Raw genomic sequence first — 19,460 nt, 5'->3', positions numbered from 1 at the left:
CCTGGACCCTGACAGTAGGCAGGGGTAGCAGTGGTTTCCAGAGAAGGTGGGGACATGTGTTGGGAGATGGGGAGCTCCAAGAAGACCAAGCAGCCCCCACTGGGGGTCCCAAGAGCCTCCTGGAGAAGTGGACTGGGTACAGGAGACCTGAAGCCCCCCTGGGGCCTGAGTCTCCCCCATCCCTGCCCTGAGGCTTGTGGCAGGGCAGAGAGAAGCTCCCACCACCAGCCCCTCCCTGGGCCAGGCACTCCATCCTGAGTCCCTGATGGGGGCTGAGCAGGAAGCTCTGGCCAGGGCTCCCCCTGCCCCGGTTCCCAGGCCTGGCTCTGGCCTCAATGGGCACCCATCGGGCACCGTGGCAGCCGTGGCCTGCCAGGAGTGCTGAGGATGGCAGGCAGGGTGGAGACTCACGTCCACACCAGGAACATCCCCATTGCTGAGTGCACCTCCCCGCCGTGATCCCAGCAGCCCAGGCCTGGAAAGGGAGGTAAGGAGGGGCGGATGCAGGGCTGGCTGTTGACAGCCTGCTGTGATCCCAGCGCCCAGGGCACATAGCAGCCCCCGCTCACCAGCACAAGCCCCAGCAAGCCGGGCCGCCCAGCTCTGACTCACCGACCAGGCTGGGCTGGGCTGGGCTGGGCTGCCCGTCAGACCCCCACTCTTGCCTCGCCCTCAGCCTCACCTTCACTCCCCGTGCTGCGGTCCTTGGGAGATGGGGTGGGAGTTCGGGGGGGAGTGGCGGGGGGTGTCAACACCACACCTCGGGCTCCAGTGGGCCCGAGGAGTGCCTACCGCACCGGGGTGCCAGGAGGACTGAGCCAGGCCATTCCAGAAGGGTCTTGGGGGAAGTGCTCTGTCAAGAGGGCCATGATGAAATAGTGGCTACTAACGGCTACTTTAGAGGCAGCTTCGCCCAACTCTGGGAAACAGGGCGCAGGCGCACTGAACGACGGCTCGCCCCGCGTCTGGGGAAGGCCCCGCGGAACAACTGGCTCCAGCTGAACGGGCTGACTTGAAAACAGTAACTGTGAACAATAAAATTATTTTGTCAAGAATAATAAAACTGCCTTCAAGCAATTCCCTCCCCCCAGTGGCGAAGGTGGGACAAAATGGGCAGCGACTCCTCCGGGGTTCACAAGAGGCAGTGCTCAGACCCTCTGGAAGTAATTGGGCAGAGTCAGCAGCCGAGAGCCGTGCAAATGCGCCTGAACTTCGACCTAAATGCCACCAGACAGTGCCACTGGAAACAGGCCGTCGTGAAGGGGACACTTCAAACTGTGGGCGGCACCAAAGAAACCAGCCACTGTGGGGTGTATGAAGGGCAGGATTGGGGTCCTCCAAAAGGGAGATCCATGTCCTGACCCCCAGAACCTGGGAACGTGACCTTATTTGGAAAGAGAGCCTTCTGCAGTCATTATATTAAGCTCTTGAGATCAGGAGATCAGCTTGGATTATCTGGGTGGCCCTACATCAGATGACAAGTGTCCTTATAAAACAGAAGAGAAGCCATGTGACCATGGGGGCAGAGATTGGAGCGATGCGACCACAAGCCAAGGGATCCAGGAACCACAAGAGGCAGGAAGAGGCGGGAAGGATCCTCCCCTAGAGCCTGGAGCGGGGCCGGGGGGGGGGGGTGGGGGGTGAGCAGGTGGGAGGAATGGCCCCACCTAGATTTCAGACTGCTGGCCTCAGAACGTGGGAAGACTAAATTTCAGGCAACTAGTTTGTGGAAATTCGTGACAACAGCCCTAGGAAAGGAATCCAGGGTGTCTAGTACCCAGGGGTCAACCGAGGCCTGTCACTGGAGGAAGAGGGGGGCTCACGCCCACCCTTCAGGAACAGTGGAAGTGCCCGTCTCCCTCTCCTGCCCATTGGCCAGACCCACACAGAAGCTGATGATACCCCTGGCCAGTCTGGGGGACATGGGTTTGACCAGAGCAGGCAACGAGGGCAGCATACAGCAGAGGCGCTCATCTGTCGGGTGGGCACAGAGGAATGGGAACGTCCAGGGTCCTGAGGTCTAGCCTCAGAGGCTGGGGTGTCTCCAGGCTGCACCTGGAGCTGTGGGATGGCAGGAGCAGCAGTTCACAGAGGGGCTTTCATTGTCCATTTCCCTGATGAGCAAACTGAGTCCAAGAAGCCACAAGCCCGGTGGGCCAGAGGCAGTTGGCTGGGGCAGCCCAGAGCCAAGCCAGGTCACCCTCTCCCCTGTCTGGCTCCTGCAGGTCCCCGCCCCCCTGGGCTTGCCTGAAAGTGGGAGAAGAGCTCTCTTCCTTGTGAAGGGGGACACAGAAGCCACAGCCACATTGGGTCCTCCTGCCCTGCAGTGCCGCAGGACCCTGCACATCCCTGGCAGCTCAGGCTCTGCCACCAGCTCCCCCCTCGGCCTTCCTCCGATCCCTAGGGTCGGCATCCCCCACCCAGGGCCCCCCAGCGCTGCTCTCCATTCTGATGTCTGGCGAGTACCCCATCTCCAACCTTTTTCCTCCTGGGGTGGTGGGGGTAAGTGAGCCTCTCTGGCGAGGCACTCACGCAGCTGAGCTCCGCGTGTGCAACAGGCGCTTAATAAACGCAGGGGCGAGCTCGCAGCTCCCGGAGTCCCCTAGCGTTTCAACCCCAGGCGGGCAGGCAGAAGTGTCCTTCGTCCCCAGGCTTTCTGTGCTGCTCACGCCTCCGGGCTCAGCCTGTGCAGCTCCTTCTCTGTGAAGCCTCCCTGACACGTTTCACCCACAGAGACCACCCCTCTCTACACCGCCCCCTCCTTCCTAGCCTTCCGGGGCCTGAGCCCCTGGTGGGCGGCCGGGTGCTAACCGGGACTGCGCGCTGTGCAAATAGAAGCCTGCGCTCGGGCTCTCTGTGCGCCCGCCCCGCGCGGGGCCGCCCTCAGCGCCGGGCCCAGCGGTGCGACAGGGGGCCTCGCCACGGAGCCGGGCTCCCACGCCCTCCGAGACCGCCGGGCGCCCCCGTCCCGCCCCGCCCCCTCTAATCCCCTCCGCGGGCAGAGGCGAGGCAAGCCGCGGCCCCGCCCCCGGACCGCCCCAGGGGAGGGGCGTGTCCCCGCGCCCGAACGGGCCAGAGCGGGCGTGGCCGGGGCGGGGCGGGGCGGGGCGGGGCGGGGCGGGGCGGGCGCAGGCCGGCCCCCACTGGCTGCCGCGCGCCGGGCAGCCCGGGCTCAGTGCGCGGTGGCGGCGGCGGCGGCGGCGCGGGCAGCTGGCGCCGCGCGGTCCAGCTCGGCCGGGCGCACGGACGCACCGCCGAGCCGACGGCCGGAGGGACGGGGCGCAGGCGCTGGGCCGGCGGGCAGCGAGCGCGAGCCAGAGCCGCGCTCAGTGAGTCGGGCGCTCGCGGCTGCCAGGTCGGTGCGTGGGGACCCGGCGGGCGCAAGGGGTCCAGGCGGGCGCGCGGCAGGTCCAGAGCGCGCGGCGGGCTCGGATCCCGAGTGGTCTCTGCGGCGGGGCCCGGCCGGGGCGCGGGCTTCCAGCTCTGGAAAGTTTGCAGCCGCCGCCGCCGCCGCCCTGGGAGGGCTCTGCAGCAGCCAGGGAGGGAAGGGGGAGGGAGGGACCGCGGCGGGGAGGCCGCGGCCGGCGCCAGGCGGCCCGGGAGCCCTGGGCGGCGGCGGCGGGCGGGGCGGACGGGGATCGGAGGGGCCGGGGCGTAGGAGCCCTGCCACCGCCGCCTCCGCCCCTGCGCGCCCGAGTAACGAGTTGCCTGCCTCCTCCAACAGACTCCCGAGTGGCGCCCTCCCGCCGGTGCCAGAACCGGGCCATGGGGGGCAGCATGCTGGCGCGCGCCGCCTGAGGACGTCGTAACACCCGCCCCAGCTATGGGCGCCCCGGCTTGCGCCCTCGCGTTCTTTGTGGCCGTGGCAGTCGTGATGACCGGCGCCGTCTCCGGGTCCCCGGGCATGGAGCAGCGCGTCGTGCGGAGAGCAGCAGGTACGGAAGGACCCGACGGGTACTGGGGAGGGGCATGGGGTCCCGGCAGGCAGAAGCGTCGGGGCCGGGGAACGGGCGCCTGGGTGGGTGTGGGGCGCCGGAGATCTGAGTGGGCCCCAGGGCTTGCTCTGGGCTGGCATAGCGGGGCCAGCGTCCGGGTTTCTGCCGCCCTCCCTCCCCGGGGATCGGGGCCAGAGCTGGCGCGGCAGTTTGTGGGGCGCCTGGAGCCGCAGGGCTGCCACCCAAGTGCGAGGCTGCGACGGCGAGCCGGGCACCGCGGTGGAGTCCGCAACCCCCGCCCCCAGCGGTTCCCCAGTGGGGCGCAGCCTGCGCCCGGGCGCTGTCGGGAGGGCTCGGGGACTGCGTTTCCACGATTCCCATTGTTCCGCGGGTTCCGCGCTGACGGACAGTTTCTGCTGTTGGTGCCTCTCCCCCAACCCCCTTCGGGCCCCAGTTCACGGCCAGCTTCAGCCAAAGCAAGAGGTTGGACTTTGCAGGGAGAGTATGAGAGTGCGTCAGCCCGGGGCCGGGCCCCAGCCCCTCAGTGGCCTGCATGACCAGGTGACACCTAGTGCCTCCGTTTCCCCCCACCCAGCTCTCATGCCCTGTGAGTTAAGATGACTGCCCCCAGGGGTGCGCACCGAACGCCAGGCGGGGGCCGGGAGGTGAGAGGGCGGATGTCCGAGCAATGTGGAGCCGCGGAACCCCGCTGGCGGTCAAGGTCCAGCGGGACGTCGAGGGTCTGCGAGGAGGGCCCGTAGAGCGTGGGCAGGGGCGGGGCGGGGCGGGAGCGCATCTTGGCACCGGGCCCTGCCCCGCACACGCGCAGGGCCCTCGAGGTGCAGCGCGCGCTGCCCCCCGCTGCGCCCGGCCGAGCGCTTCGGGTGCCCACGCCCCGCACACGCCGCCAGGTTAACGGCCGGGCAGAGAGGGGAGGCCGGGTAGGAGACCGTAGGGAGCCCGCCCCCTGGAGACCGCCAACTCCGGGGTGCTGGCGAGGACCGGCGCGGGCGAGGGGGCTGCGCGCACCCCTGTCCCCAGCCCGGCGGCCGCGCGGAGGGAGGCCTTCGCCCGGTGAGCTCACGCCCCACCCGGGCGAGACCCGAACAGCCGCTCCTTTGTACCTCGGCGCGGCCACAGACCGCGCATTGATGGCGGCCGGGCCTCGCGGGGAGGTGTGAGTCGAGCGGCTGCGGGCGCGCAGTGCCAGGGAGGCGGCGGCCGCGGGCTGGACGGAGGCAGATGGCTGCCCGCCCCTCCCTGCGTCCCCCGCGCCCCTTCCTCCGGCGGCGGCTGCGGCCTCCCGGAACAATGTCATTTTTTTATGAATGAAAGTGGGCCCGGCGCTTGAATGTGCGTGTCATTCAGCGGCGTGACAGAGGCCGTCGGGAGGTCAGGGCGCGCTTTTAGCGCTTGCTAGGGCGGCCCCCGCTTCCAGGGGCGCAGAATAGGCGGCCACGGGGGGAGCCCCGAATTAGCATTCGCATTCAGATAAAGATATTACTCCCTACGGCCGGGGAATGTCAACTAGCCCCGGGGGAGGGGGCGGTGGGCGGAGCTCCAGACCTCCCGGACCCCCTGCGGCGCGGAGGTGGGGCAGTGGCCCCCTCCTTCCCCGCCTCGGGGAACTGGCAGCGACCCCACCAGATGCGGGCCTGGGGTAGAGCGTCCTGAAGACCCCCCCCAGGGGCTGGGGTGCCCGCGCACCGGGGCCCCTGTCCCCGCAGTAAAGTTGGTGAAACAGGTAGTGAGTTGATAGGTCAATAAACCTAATCCGGTTCCTGAAGGAGCTGGGCCACCGGCCAGGCAGTAAAAATACAAAGGCCTCGTGAAATTTACAAAGGTCCCAGCCTGGCACTTTCCTGGGGAACATAAATTACGGAGCCGGAGCTGGCAGGGGTCACGGACACTAGGGAAGGTGTCCGCTGCTGGACGGCCCTGGCCACCCCAGGCCCCGCCAGGGCAGCCTCCGTCTCCACAGGAAGCCACTGGTGGGGGCCCCTAACAGGCAGGAAGGTTGATGGGGACCCACCCAGCCAGGAGGGGTCTCTGGGGGGGGGTGCAGGGCACTTCCCAGGAAGGCACTGGCTGCACCCTCCCCCACCTGCTCCTCATCAGGGCTGGACTTTGAGCCCCACGGGCCTCTGGGTGGTTCATTAACCTGGGCTGAGCCTGAGGCTGGACTTCTGGCCTCTGAGCCCCTGCACGGAGCCAAGGATGCCCCCGCCCCCCCAGGCCGTCAAGTCCCATTTGGGGCCCTATCTGGGGCCTGGTGCGCCCCATTTTACAGTTGAACCTAGAGAGGAGCTAGGGGTCTCCTTGAGGAGGTAGGCCGGGCGTCTGCTCAGGCACTGGTTTGGGGCAGCGGGTGGCCAGGCCGGCCTGAGTGATTTACAAGTGAATGAACGGTGAGGAGCCTCTTCAGGCTGGGGGACCCGGGCGGGGGGCGGGGGGGGGAGGCTCCCTGACCCCAGGCCCTGCTGGGCCCGAGGCTGCTGGCTGCCCACCCTGGTTCTGGTTGCTTTCCTGCAGCCTCAGTTTCCTCGCCTGTGCAGGATAACAGAAGGGTTGTTGGAGGATTAGGCTGGATAATCCTGTAAGTCCTCATTAGCCCGCCAGGCCTCCGGATCCCACCCCTTTCTTTTTCTCACTTTGTTACGAAACTTTTCATATTGTTTCCGGGTGGAGAGGTGACTGGGGAGGCGGGAAGGCCATGACTTCAGAGTCCCTTTGGGGCGCCCCTCCCGGCTACTTAAAGCATGTACCTGGCATCAGAGAGCTTCACGCACATCCAGAACCAGAGGGCTTTGCTCTTCCTCTGTCGTCAGCTCCAGGCGGCTCCTTTGAATTGGGTCTGGATTTGATGCTTGTTCCCTGGGGTCTCCTCCAGGCCCCTCTCATGGAGGGTGGCCCAACCGCTGCACACCCCATATGCATTGAGTGGGTCTCAACTGTAGTGACCCCAAACGGGGAGCGAGTTTCCCCCAGCAGGGGTAAAAGCCCTCCGGAGCAGACTGGCTCCTCTCCGGCTGCGGCCTGGTGGACATCAATCCTGGGGTGTAGCCCCGGGGCAGGGGGGGTGTCTCGCGCCCCCTATTTTCACCGGCTCCAGTGCTTTAACTGCTTCTGGTGGCCCCCGTGGCCCGCCAGTGGGGAAAACTGAGTCACGGGGCCCGTGAGTGGCAGAGTCAGGAGGATTCTGGGCCTGGGGGACGTGCCCGAAGGCCCGGCTTGGCCCCTCCAGGACACAGTACCCCTTGGCGGCCCCCTCACCGAGCTCAGGCCTTTGGCGGGGGTGCAGGCTGGAACAGGTGCTGTGGGACCCACAGGGGCGGACATTCCGCCTCTTCCCACCCCCGCATGGCACGTGGGCACCCACCATGGCACAGAGGACATTTGTCTTCCGACGTGTGTGGCCCCAGTGCCTGTGTGGGTGTGGACGGGCCCCCTTTTGTTGATCAAGAAAGCCTCCTTCCTGAGGCCATTGTGGTGGGAGCTGAGTAGCCCACAGCATGTGCCCTCACCGCCCCCTAGGCAGAGTGTCCCCTCGGGCCCTGCCCATCACTCTGTGTCCCCCCGCCTGATGCCACCGCCGCCCCCTCCTTGGCGTTGCCTGGTCTCCCCCGGGTCCTCTGTGGCGCAGAGTGGATTGGATCTGCAGGAAGTGGAGGTGCTACTGCCGTCCGTGCCCTGGTCCGGAGGTCCCTGGCCTCTACGGCCACCTAGTGGGTCAGGGTGCTGGGCAGGTCAGGGGCCGGCCCTCGGCAGAGTGCAGGGCCCTCTGCGCCCCAACACCGGCCAGTGGCTGCTGGCCCCGGGGGCCGTGCTGGGTCCTCCCAGCCCCCTGCTGGACCAGGTTGAAGCGAATACTTGTGTGGATGGCTTGACCTGCCTTCGCCACCCAGACCAAACTGGAACCAACCACTGTTGCCCTTGGGCCGGGGCCTGGGGCTGAGGCGGCCACAGCCAGCCTGTTCTCGGCCTTCTGGGGGGCCTCAGCCGGCTCCCGGCACTGGGTGGTCCCCACATAACACTGTGGCCAGGACTGGGGGTCTGGAAGTCAGGCCAGGAGCCCCCTGACTGTGGGGACCCTGGGGATGCAGACCCCATGGGCACTTCAGGGACCCTTCTGGTGGGCGCCGAGCTTGTGGAACCTCCTGAGGTGGGGGGCAGAATGGGGTCCGTCTCAGGAGCCAGGGACTGGCGTGGCCAGAATGGGCAGCTGGGCCCTCGAATCTAGGCCGTGCGTCGGCAGAATGACAAGTAACGGTGTGACCAACCCAGCTGGGTCTGCGTGGTGGGACCACCCACCCCTGTCCCGGGCCCAAAGCCCAGGCTGCCTGCCTGCGCCCTGCATTGTCTGGCTCTGGCAGGGAGACCTGGGGGGCTGGTCAGCCCCTGGGTCTCAGGCCTTGTTGGCCCCTTGGGATCTGGGCAGCCACTGGTCAGGGGAGGGCGCAGGGGCCACAGTGGACATCCACCCTCGGCAAGGACCCTCCACCCCAACTTCTCGGCACCTGCGGGGAGAGGTGGGCCGGGCCTCCTCAGCCTGGCCTGACGGTCCCTGCTCTGGCCTCTCCGCCAGCCGAGTCTGCAGTCTTCCTCCCCTCGCCTGTGTCCTCATCTGTAAGATGAGGGGTCCTAGGTCCCCTCACCCCACTGGCCTGTGAGGCCCCACTGGCCAGAACTGGTACCATGTCTGTATTTCTAGTCTCTTTCTGGGTATATGTTCTCTCTAATTTACTGCTGAGGCGTAGTCTGAGTTGGGGTTCAGGCTGTTCATGCCCCTGAGAGCCCCCACTCCGGGCTGGCCTTGCCTGCATCAGCGTGGAGCTGTTCTGAAAGGCTGGGGGGTGTTGTCTGACTGCGGCGCTCCCTTCTGGTGCTGGGCAGGTCCCGAACTGGTTTTGAAGCCAAGATGAGGGGTGGGGGGCACCAAGTGGGAACCCCCTCCGGGGATGAATTGTCTTGTCACTACCCCGGTCATTCCCACCTCTGAGCCTCTGTTTTAGCTGAGGTCGGCCAAACACAGCACGCCCACCTCCTGCTTTGCTGCTGCCCATGAGGTTGGAGCGGATGTTGCATTTCTAAATCACTGAAAAGAATCAAAGGAAAATTGGACACTCTGACGTTGGAGTGTTCAGTGTCCCCAGACAGTGCCGGACTGGAGCGGCCCCTCCCGTTTCCTCGCGTGTCCTCTACGTAAGCGCCACCACGGCAGGGTCGTCCTCGGGACGGAGACCTGTTGGCACTCCGAACAGTGCCCGCGCCCCGGCCCTGTGGGACGGTCGGCAGGACCACGGGCTCTTCCCTCCCCTGGGGCCACCTCAGCCCCACCCAGGCCCCAGACGGCCCCCGGCACGTGCGGTGCCACAGTGCGGGGTGCGGAGCGCCCGGCGCCCCTGGTTTGGGGAGCGCCTGCCTCATGGGCCCCCATCTTGCCCGCAGAGGTCCCAGGCCCTGAGCCTGGCCAGCAGGAGCTGGTCTTTGGCAGCGGGGACACCGTGGAGCTGAGCTGCCACTTGCCCGCGGGGGCTCCCTCAGGGCCCACGGTCTGGGTGAAGGACGGCGTGGCGCTGGCGCCCTCAGACCGCATCCTGGTGGGGCCGCAGCGGCTGCAGGTGCTCAACGCCTCCCATGAGGACGCCGGGGCCTACAGCTGCCGCCAGCGCCTCTCCCAGAGCGTCCTGTGCCGCTTCACCGTGCGCGTGACAGGTAGGGCCTGCTGGGGCCCGCGACACTCCCGAGCAACACCGTGCCCTAGGGTCCTGGTGGTCACGGGCAGAGGAGGCCCCCGGGAGGCGCCGTCGGAGGAGGGGCACCTGCCTGCTTGCAGGGCCACCTCCCACATTTCCCTCTCGCCTGCGCTACAGACGCTCCGTCCTCGGGAGACGATGAAGATGGGGAGGACGAGGCTGAAGACACAGGTGAGACTGGGTTCCAGGCACGCAGGGCTGCCCAGGGCTGGGGACCGACCTCCCACCTGGGGCCCTGCTTACCAGGCAGGGGAGAGACCGAGGTCTGGGGGCCACCTCCGTGGGGTCCCCTTAGTGTGGGGTGGCGGCGATGCGTGCCCAGCTCTGGAGTCCGGGTGGCAGGTGACGGGTGGGATGGGGCACCGTGCTGTGGGGAGGGGACCGGGGCCCGGGACTCCAGGAGCAGCCGGGGGGCCGGTGTGGTCGGGGCTGGGGGAGTGAGGCCGGTGGGCGAGGTGGCCCGTCCCACGTGTGACTGAGACAGGGCAGGCGGCAGCGGACAGAGGGGTTAGGGCCGGTGGGGGGCGACGGAGACAGTGCGGGTGGGAGAGGAGGGTGGCGCTGAGCACCAGGGACAGCAGGTCTGGGCGTATTCACTGTGAAGGGGCTGCCAGCGGTGCTTTCCGGTGACAGGCTGAGGGTGACAGCGCCCAGGTACTTGGGCCTGGAACCGTGAGCAGGGTGGGCTTTGCCCAGCGGGAGGGGCCGGTTCAGGGAGGTGGCATCTGGTTTTGGAGGAGCTGAGTTTGAGATGCCCCGAGATGCGGGATGGGGGTGAGGGCCCCGGCGGGTGCCCCGCCACCTCCCGCCTGTCCCCTGCGTGTCCCGCTCACTCTGGCCATCCCAGGCAGGGCGTTGGTGTTCTTCTTCCGGAGTGGGCTCAGGGACACTGAGCAGGGTTGCTGGCAGAGCTGCCTTCCTGAAGGCCTCGCGGTCTCCAGCCCCAGGGACCAGCCCCTCCCTGCCGGGCTCCCTGGGCCACCCTGGGGTCTCTGACACCGCCCCCCGGAGCTCTCCCCGGCGCCTGCCCACACTGCTCCCCACCTGGGCTTCAGCACCCTCTCGGAGATGGCTGCATGGATGGCAGCAGGGTCGCGGGGAAGGGCTCCCTCCCTCCTGGGGACACCCACCCAGCCTCCCCGTGGCGGGAATGCAGCCTCACCCCAGCCCCAAGGGGGAAAAGCCAGTTGGGCTGTGAGGGTGGGGGTGGGACGGTCCTGGAAAACAGGATGGGACTGGAGCGGCCCCTCCCGTTTCCTCACGTGTCCTCTACGTAAGCGCCAGACACCCTGTCACCACGTCCCCACCTGGTGCCCAGGGTGCGGAGGGTGGTCCGGGGTCTCGCAGATTCTAGCGGCTCCTGGCCGGTCTCAAGGCTCCGGGTTCTGCGGGTGGCTGGGTCTTGCCTCCTGGTAAGCTCCCTCCCAAGGCCTGGCCCTGCCCGTGCATCCAGCCGGGCTTCCTAACCCGGCGTGACCTGGTCTCTCTGCGGGCTGCGTCTCCCCTCTGGTGGGCCTGCCTGGGTGGGTGGGTGCTCCCCTGGAAGGACACCTTTGCGTCGTGAAGGCTCCTGGGCCGTGGTGTGGCGCACGGGGCCCTCTCAGCTGGAGCAGGCGCTTGAGGGAAGTGGACGGAAGGGAGGGGACCTGGCTTTCGAATGCCGGGAGGTGGCACTGAGGCCACCGAAGGCTTGTGCGGCCCAGGCAGGGGTCTTCAAAAGGCCGACGTTTCCTACACAGGAGGGGAGACTGAGGCTGGAGCGGGGCAGGCAGGCCGCTACTCCCGCCCTGGTCACAGCCTTCCTGGGCCCCTCTGCCAGCAGGCGCCCCTTACTGGACGCGGCCCGAGCGGATGGATAAGAAGCTGCTGGCAGTGCCGGCTGCCAACACGGTTCGCTTCCGCTGCCCGGCCGCCGGCAACCCCACCCCGTCCATCTCCTGGCTGAAGAACGGCAAGGAGTTCCGAGGCGAGCACCGCATCGGGGGCATCAAGGTGGGCCTGGCGGGGGGCGCTGGGGCCTCGGCACCGGCCCGCAGGGCACAGCCCGCCGTCCGCTCACCCGTGTCCACCTGCAGCTGCGGCACCAGCAGTGGAGCCTGGTCATGGAGAGCGTGGTGCCTTCGGACCGCGGCAACTACACGTGCGTCGTGGAGAACAAGTTCGGCAGCATCCGGCAGACGTACACCCTGGATGTGCTAGGTGAGGCCCGGGCTGGCGGGTGCGGGCGGCGAGCGGGCGCGGGTCAGGCAGCCTCTGAGCGCCCACTGCCCCGCAGAGCGCTCGCCGCACCGGCCCATCCTGCAGGCGGGGCTGCCCGCCAACCAGACGGCGGTGCTGGGCAGCGACGTGGAATTCCACTGCAAGGTGTACAGCGACGCGCAGCCCCACATCCAGTGGCTCAAGCACGTGGAGGTGAACGGCAGCAAAGTGGGGCCCGATGGCACGCCCTATGTCACGGTGCTCAAGGTGGGCCCCGCCGCTGGCTGGGTGGGGCAGGCGGGCTTGGGGCGGGGGGGCTCCTTGCAGGTGAGCCATCAGGCCTGGCCCTGCGGGGACCCCCTTCGTCGGGGATGGTGAGGGCATCCCAGGCAGGAGGCCTGTCGTGTTTAAGGGACGGGGGTCGGGGCACAGGCTTTAGACCTGCGGGGAGAAGCAGTGGGGGGTCGGCTCGGGAGGTGGGGCCCAGCCCAGCACGCCAGGACCTACAGTGAGTCCTGTGTGCTTGCGCCCTTGTCTGCCTTCAGACGGCCACCCGCCCACCTCTCCGGGCCCTCAGGGCAGGACCGCCTGAGCTTTGTTCCCACGGCCCCAGGGGTGGGGGCCCCCCGAGTTGGGGTGATTGCGACACTTGCAGCCCAAAGAGAAACATCTGTTTAGAGACGAGATGGGCCTGCGGGGCGGGAGCAGGAGTCCAGACCAGCCGTGGGGTGGTGCCGGGTGCTCTCGGCCCAGCGGCGTCGCAGCCGGGGCCCCCGCGGTGGGGAGCTCGAGTGCCCTGGGAGGGCCTCTCTGAGCGCCACCAGCCAGGGCTGCGAGCCGGGCTGTTGGGGTGGATGAGGGGAAGGCGCATCCGCTGAGACGACAGCCGCCGCTGTGAGGTGCCTGCAAGCCGCCTCCAGGCAGCCTTCCTAGCCGGCACAGCCTAGTCCGCCCATCAGTTCCTTGGGGGTCTCAGCGCCTCAGAGCCTGGGGTCTAGACGGGCCCGCGCCTGCGCGGCCATTTCCATGCCCGGCGGGGCTTCCGCGCCTGAGCCGGGTCTCTTGTCCCTGCAGTCGTGGATCAGTGAGAGTGCGGAGGCTGACGTGCGCCTCCGCCTGGCCAATGTGTCCGAGCGCGACGGGGGCGAGTACCTCTGTCGAGCCTCCAATTTCATAGGCGTGGCTGAGAAGGCCTTTTGGCTGCGTGTTCGCGGGCCCCAAGCAGGTAACAACTCTGTCCCACGCCTGCCTGGCACGCCGAGCTCCAGCTCCGACGCCCTGGCCCTGCGCCCACCTGCACGCCCCGCCGCTCGTGCCCCGTCCCCGGCTCACACCCTGCTCCTGGCGTGGCCACATCTGCGCCGCCTCTGCACCACCGCCCCTCTGGCCTCCGCCGTGACTGCCTGCTTTGAGCCCCGTGGCCTGTGCTGACCCGCCTGCACCCCCGCGCGCACCCCGCCGCCCCCCGCCCCGCCCCAGAGGCCCTCACCCCCGAGGCCGGGCCCTGAGAGCCCGCCTTGCACTGCCCTCGCTCTCTCGCTCTCTCTCCATCTCTCTCTCTCTCTGGCCCCGGCTTCCGCTGCTGCTCACTTCCTGCCCGTCTCTCTGTCGCCTGCCCGCCCGCCCGCCCGTCTGCCCCCTCCTGGTGCACGCTAACCCCTCCTGCTGTGCTGCCGGTCGCACGCCTGGCTCACCTGGGACAGAGGACTTGCCGGTGGAGGGACTGGCTTCGGGCTCGGTGTGGACGCACGAGGCAGAGGGCCCTCGGCCGCCGTGGCCGTGGCCGTGGTGGCGGTGGCGGCGTTTTCCTTGCAGCCTGGCTGGATTGTCGCCGCGTGGACTCTGGCTGTGGTGCCCGCGGGAGGTGCTGGCGCTCTCCTATCGCGCTCTGTTCTCTCTTTGTAGACGGCGGGCGCTAACACCACCGACAAGGAGCTAGAGGTTCTGTCCTTGCGCAATGTCACCTTTGAGGACGCGGGGGAGTACACGTGTCTGGCGGGCAATTCTATCGGGTTTTCCCATCACTCTGCGTGGCTGGTGGTGCTGCCAGGTACCAGCTCCTGCTGCTGTCGCTCTGCACCTGTCCTCTCGGGGCTGCAGCCCGGGACACGCCAACGCCGCCGGGGACAGGCAGGGGACTGCCGAGCCCTCGAGCCAGGCCCTGTGCCTGGTATGGGGACAGAGCCCACACGGCCCTGTCTTGGCCCAGAGGGCCTCCCTCGAGTGCCCCATCCCAACGGGGTCCCCAGCAGCCGATACGGTGGCTTTGGTGTCTCCCGGGTGGCGGGTGAGGGTGCCGCTGGCTCCGCTGGGCTCTTTCTGTCCTGGGTCTGCCCCTCCTGGCCCAGGCGTTTCTGGCTGCTGGACCTTCAACAAGTAGGCCCTTCAGGCCTCAGCACCCGCATCGGGGGAGCTGAGCCCCCGGCCCGGCCCAGGGCGGCCCGCGGGGGCTCCTGAGAGGCTGGGCCAGGCCCCCAACGCCCGTGTCTTTGCAGCTGAGGAGGAGCTGGTGGAGGCTGGTGAGGCTGGCAGTGTGTACGCAGGTGTCCTCAGCTACGGGGTGGGCTTCCTCCTCTTCATCCTGGTGGTGGCCGCTGTGACCCTCTGCCGCCTGCGCAGCCCCCCCAAGAAGGGCCTGGGCTCGCCCGCCGTGCACAAGGTCTCCCGCTTCCCGCTCAAGCGACAGGTAACAGAAAGTAGATACCAGGTTCCGAGCCGCCCGTGCCCCTGCCCCGGCCTCCCGGGCTCCCATGCTCAGTCCCCTTCCTAGTGTTGGGGCCTGGGGCCTGGGGCCTGCCCGGGGACAGCCCCTCTGCTGTGGGGGGCTCCGAGCCCGCCCTGGTCTCCGTGGTCACCGCACAGAGCCAGGTCACTCTGGGCACAGAACATTTTAGAAGTCTTCGCTCAGTGCTGCACAGAGTCAGGCAGCCACCCCGGGCCTGGCCTTGGCCTACGGTCCGAGGGGGCCGCACCCTCGCCCCCGCGCCCTGGTTGTGCGGCCCCGCGGCACCAACCTGCCCCTGCTGACCCAAGCAGGTGTCCTTGGAGTCCAGCTCCTCCATGAGCTCCAACACGCCACTGGTGCGGATCGCCCGGCTGTCCTCGGGGGAGGGCCCTGCGCTGGCCAACGTCTCTGAGCTCGAGCTGCCCGCCGACCCCAAGTGGGAGCTGTCCCGGGCCCGGTCAGTGGTGTGCGAAGGCCTGGGGCCCTGACCCGGGTGGGGGGTGGGCGCACACACGGTGGGGGCCCAGTGGCGGGGAGGGGCCCCCACTCAGACCCGGCTGCATTCAGATGGGAATCAGGTAGGCCACTGCCGGAGATGGGGCTGGGGCGCAGCGGGGAAGACCCACCCTTGGAAAAGTGCTCTCACTGGCCCAGAGGCGGGGGGGCAAGGTCCTCCACCAGCACGAGCAGGGTCGCCGGGGTGAGGGTGGCGGGCTTCCTGGAGGTGGTGGCACTGCCCCTCAGGCTGCCTGGGACAGGGCCTGGAGCGGGCGGGCGTGCTCATCGCTTCTCTGCTTTTGCCACCAGGCTGACTCTGGGCAAGCCACTCGGGGAGGGCTGCTTCGGCCAGGTGGTCATGGCGGAGGCCATCGGCATCGACAAGGACCGGGCTGCCAAGCCCGTCACGGTGGCGGTGAAGATGCTGAAAGGTGAGGGAGGGACGTGGCGAGGGGAGCCTGGGCCAGGCTGGGCGGCCCTGCCTGACACAACCCCTTCCCCGCCCAGATGACGCCACAGACAAGGACCTGTCGGACCTGGTGTCCGAGATGGAGATGATGAAGATGATCGGGAAGCATAAGAACATCATCAACCTGCTGGGCGCCTGCACGCAGGGCGGTGGGTGCTGGGCCTGCGGCGGGCGGCGGGCGGCCCCCAGGCGCAGCGCCCTCTGAGACCCCAGTGCTCGCAGGGCCCCTGTACGTGCTGGTGGAGTACGCAGCCAAGGGCAACCTGCGGGAGTACCTGCGGGCACGGCGGCCCCCGGGCACGGACTACTCCTTCGACACTTGCCGGCTGCCCGAGGAGCAGCTCACCTTCAAGGACCTGGTTTCCTGCGCCTACCAGGTGGCGCGGGGCATGGAGTACCTTGCCTCGCAGAAGGTGAGCACCGGCGGGGCCGGCCGGGCGGGCGGGCGGGGGGCGGGGGGAGGGGGGAGCGGCCGGTGGCGACCGCCTCAAGCCCGGTCCTGTCCCCAGTGCATCCACAGGGACCTGGCCGCCCGCAACGTGCTGGTGACCGAGGACAACGTGATGAAGATCGCGGACTTCGGCCTGGCCCGCGACGTGCACAACCTCGACTACTACAAAAAGACCACCAATGTGAGCCCGGCCCTGGGAGGGTGGGGGACTTGAGCCGGGAGGGCGCCTGGCGGTCAACAAGCCCCCTTCCTCCTCCCAGGGCCGCCTGCCTGTGAAGTGGATGGCGCCCGAGGCCTTGTTTGACCGCGTCTACACCCACCAGAGTGACGTGTATGTGGCCCCCGAGCCCGGGCGGGGGTGGGGTGGGGAGCCGGGCGGGGCACAGGCCACACCAGGGCAGGGGCCGGGGAGCTGTGGGGCAGAGCCGGCACCATCAGTACCCCCTGCACCCCGCTGGGGTCTGTTCTGGGGCTTCCGCGTGCACGGGGGCCCGTGGGCGGCAGGGTGGGCTGACGGTGCCGCGCCCCCGCCGCCCACAGGTGGTCCTTCGGGGTCCTGCTCTGGGAGATCTTCACGCTGGGGGGCTCGCCGTACCCCGGCATCCCCGTGGAGGAGCTCTTCAAGCTGCTGAAGGAAGGCCACCGCATGGACAAGCCAGCCAACTGCACGCACGACCTGTGAGTGTGCGCGCCCGCCTGTCACCTCTGGACCCTGCTGGGCCCCCACTGAGCCCCGCCCTGGGCAGGGGGAGGGCCGGCCTCGAGGCTGTTCCCAAGGGAGGGGGACTGGCGCCGGGGCGCGGGGCGCAGGGCAGGGCCCACCTGAGTGCCGCCCCCAGGTACATGATCATGCGTGAGTGCTGGCACGCCGTGCCCTCCCAGAGGCCCACCTTCAAGCAGCTGGTGGAAGACCTGGACCGCGTGCTCACCGTCACATCCACCGACGTGAGTGTGGGCCCCGCTGACCCCCCGCCCCTTCCCCCTCCCCCCGGCCTGGACGGCTCGGGCGTTGGAGTTGGAGGTGGCATAGCACTGACCGCAACCCCCCCCCCCGGCCCGCCCACAGGAGTACCTGGACCTGTCGGTGCCCTTCGAGCAGTACTCGCCGGGCGGCCAGGACACCCCCAGCTCCGGCTCCTCAGGAGACGACTCCGTGTTCGCCCATGACCTGCTGCCCCCCGCCCCACCAGGTAGCGGGGGCTCGCGGACGTGAAGGGCCGCGGCCTGCGGGCCAAGCCCCCATCAACGTGAGAGCGGACCCCAGCCCGCCGTGCTGCCGCTGGTGTGCCGTGACCAACGGGTCTCACCGGCCTGGACTCAAGACCTGGTACGGGTGGACAGATGGACAGACAACTTCCACATGTGTACGTGTGCACACGTGTGTGCTCTGGGGTCCCCGGCATGCCCGCCCTGCTGTACGGTGACCTCCTGGCCACCTGGGCCGGCAGCACCGGTGGACCGGACGTAGAATGTAAGGGGCTCCTCCCGTGGGGCTCCTCAGGGCGGGGAGCCGGGCCCCTCCCCAGGCTCCCGTGACCCCCGCTGCCACCCCACAGGGAGCATCGGGGCGGGCCGGGCTCCGGTGTCCAGAGTGGGCTGAGGCCCCCCCTCCAAGTGCCCAAGCTGAGCTTACAGGGAAGCCCCCGTGTGGCATACCTCCCACCCAAGTGGCACCTTGCGCCTGGGGTGAGTGTTAGCAGCTCCCCACCTCCAGGCCTCCCCACTTCCCACCCTGCCCCTCAGAGACTGAAATTACGGGTACCTGAAGGCGGGAGCCTTTAACTTCTATCCGAAAGGTTTATTCCAGAAATGAGTGTACATTTATATAAATAGATGCTGTGTATATGATATACACATACATATATATATAAATATCTATATGGAAGAAGGAAGGCTGGTACAACTGAGGCACGGGACGCTGAGGGTGCAGGGGCGGGGGTGCCCTAGTCGGAGGAGGCCCCCTGGGGGGCTCGCTGTTGAGACACACAAAAACCCGCAGAGGCTGGAGGGGCTTTTCTGGCACCGCAGTTTTGTTTTAAAAATTGTTCCTGGACCTGTATGTTTGTAAAGCTATTTATCGACCCCCAGAGCCCGTGTCCCCATCTCTCCCCAGGCTCCTAGTGTTCAGCCAGCTGCACGGCAGAGGTTTAAGTTTTAACTTATTAACGGTGAGATGGTTTATGCTTTGTTTAGGGGCATTGCTGAGGGTGTGTCCAGCCCACACCCCAAGGCCAGAGCCAGCCCCCTGGCACCCTAAAGGGTCGTTAATAGTTTGAGATGATTCCGTGAGGATATTTTATTTCCTTTGGCCTTCTTTTGCAGGAGAAGTAGATTTCTATAGGATTTTCTTTAGGAGATTTATTTTTTTAGACGTCAAAGCAAGCTGGTATTTTCATACAGGTTCTTCTAATTGCCATGTGTTCCAGGCGGGGAGGCAGTTTCGGGAGGGAGGGGGCCAGCCCTGCATGCAGGTTCAGATGTTATTAGATGTTACAAGTTTATATATATCTATATATATAATTTATTGAGTTTTTACAAGATATATTTGCTGTAGATTTAACACTTCTTACGCAATGCTTCTAGACTTTTGTAGCCCGGACTGCTACCTTTCAAAGCTTGGGAGAGAAAGCCACAAATTCAGTTTTGTTACTTTTTGTACTGTTAATGGCCCTGAGTTTGGGCGGCTATTCTCTGCTTGTCAGTGGGCTCAGGGTGGTCTCTGTTCTCAGGGCCCCCAGCCTTGTGGGGGCCAAAGGTGTTGGCCCAAACCAGCAGACGTGCTTTCCAAAAAATAAACAGACAACTGGTTCAGATCCATGCTTTCTTGTCTCCTGTCCTGGAGTCCCGGGCAGCTCCCGGGTGCTCACTGCCCACCTAAGACAAGTCCTGTCATCTGTCCCCCGAGGAGGGAGGGGTCACTAGTTGCTGCTGGAGCAACAGCTGCAGGGGTGGGGGCCCCAGACTAGACTGGCTGCCTGGGTCTTGCACTCTCCAAGGCTTTCCAGCCCAGGTCTTTGGCTCAGAGAGGATGTGTCCTAGGCAGAGCTAGGGTGAAGGTGATCTGGTGTGCCCAGCTGCACGGGGGCCTGACGCTGGCAGGGCGGAACCTCAGGGTCACCAGTGGTCTTCACTGCCTCGGTCGGGGGTCTCCAAAGGCAGGGAATGCAGGTGATGTGTTTGTGGGAGGGGGCAATGGGGAAATGCTCTGGGCCTGCCCATCCCCCATCTGCCCCCAGCTCGTGGAGTTCAGGGGCCCTGAGGGTCACGTCCAGGTACCTGTTGCTGGTTCCAAGGCCTCCCTCTCCTCACCCTGCCCCCTGGTATCTGCCTACCCTGTCAGCTGGGGAGGGGGACGTTTCTAGGTGGGTCCCCCCATGGAGCCCCATGTAAACAAAGCCCTCACCTGACGCCCTGATTCAACAGTCTG

At 67.0% G+C, this 19,460-nt stretch overlaps 1 protein-coding gene across 6 annotated transcripts; it reads left to right on the top strand.

Moving 5' to 3' along the window:
- The first annotated feature begins 3,278 nt into the window (after positions 1-3,278).
- Positions 3,279-18,846, top strand: FGFR3 (fibroblast growth factor receptor 3). Of its 6 annotated transcripts, none has more exons than XM_068543590.1 (18): positions 3,279-3,355; positions 3,725-3,935; positions 9,384-9,650; positions 9,809-9,862; positions 11,514-11,683; positions 11,767-11,890; positions 11,967-12,157; positions 13,796-13,940; positions 14,386-14,576; positions 14,927-15,072; positions 15,423-15,544; positions 15,621-15,731; positions 15,805-15,995; positions 16,092-16,214; positions 16,294-16,364; positions 16,574-16,711; positions 16,873-16,978; positions 17,100-18,846. In XM_068543590.1, exons 2-18 carry the CDS (start codon positions 3,824-3,826, stop codon positions 17,244-17,246), a joined length of 2,409 nt encoding a protein of 802 aa, XP_068399691.1. In that variant the 5' UTR covers positions 3,279-3,355; positions 3,725-3,823; the 3' UTR covers positions 17,247-18,846. The 6 variants fall into 6 exon arrangements, with proteins under 6 accessions (XP_068399691.1, XP_068399690.1, XP_068399693.1 ...); XM_068543589.1 differs by having other exon boundaries at positions 14,924-15,072; XM_068543592.1 differs by lacking the exon at positions 13,796-13,940 and adding an exon at positions 12,965-13,115.
- The last annotated feature ends 614 nt before the right edge of the window (positions 18,847-19,460 follow it).

The sequence above is a fragment of the Eschrichtius robustus genome, chromosome 4, assembly GCF_028021215.1.
Source record: "Eschrichtius robustus isolate mEscRob2 chromosome 4, mEscRob2.pri, whole genome shotgun sequence".
In the NCBI taxonomy this organism is placed as follows: Eukaryota; Metazoa; Chordata; class Mammalia; order Artiodactyla; family Eschrichtiidae; genus Eschrichtius; species Eschrichtius robustus.
The sequence above is the reverse complement of the archived record's forward strand: the minus strand, read 5'-3'. Positions and strand labels throughout refer to the sequence as shown.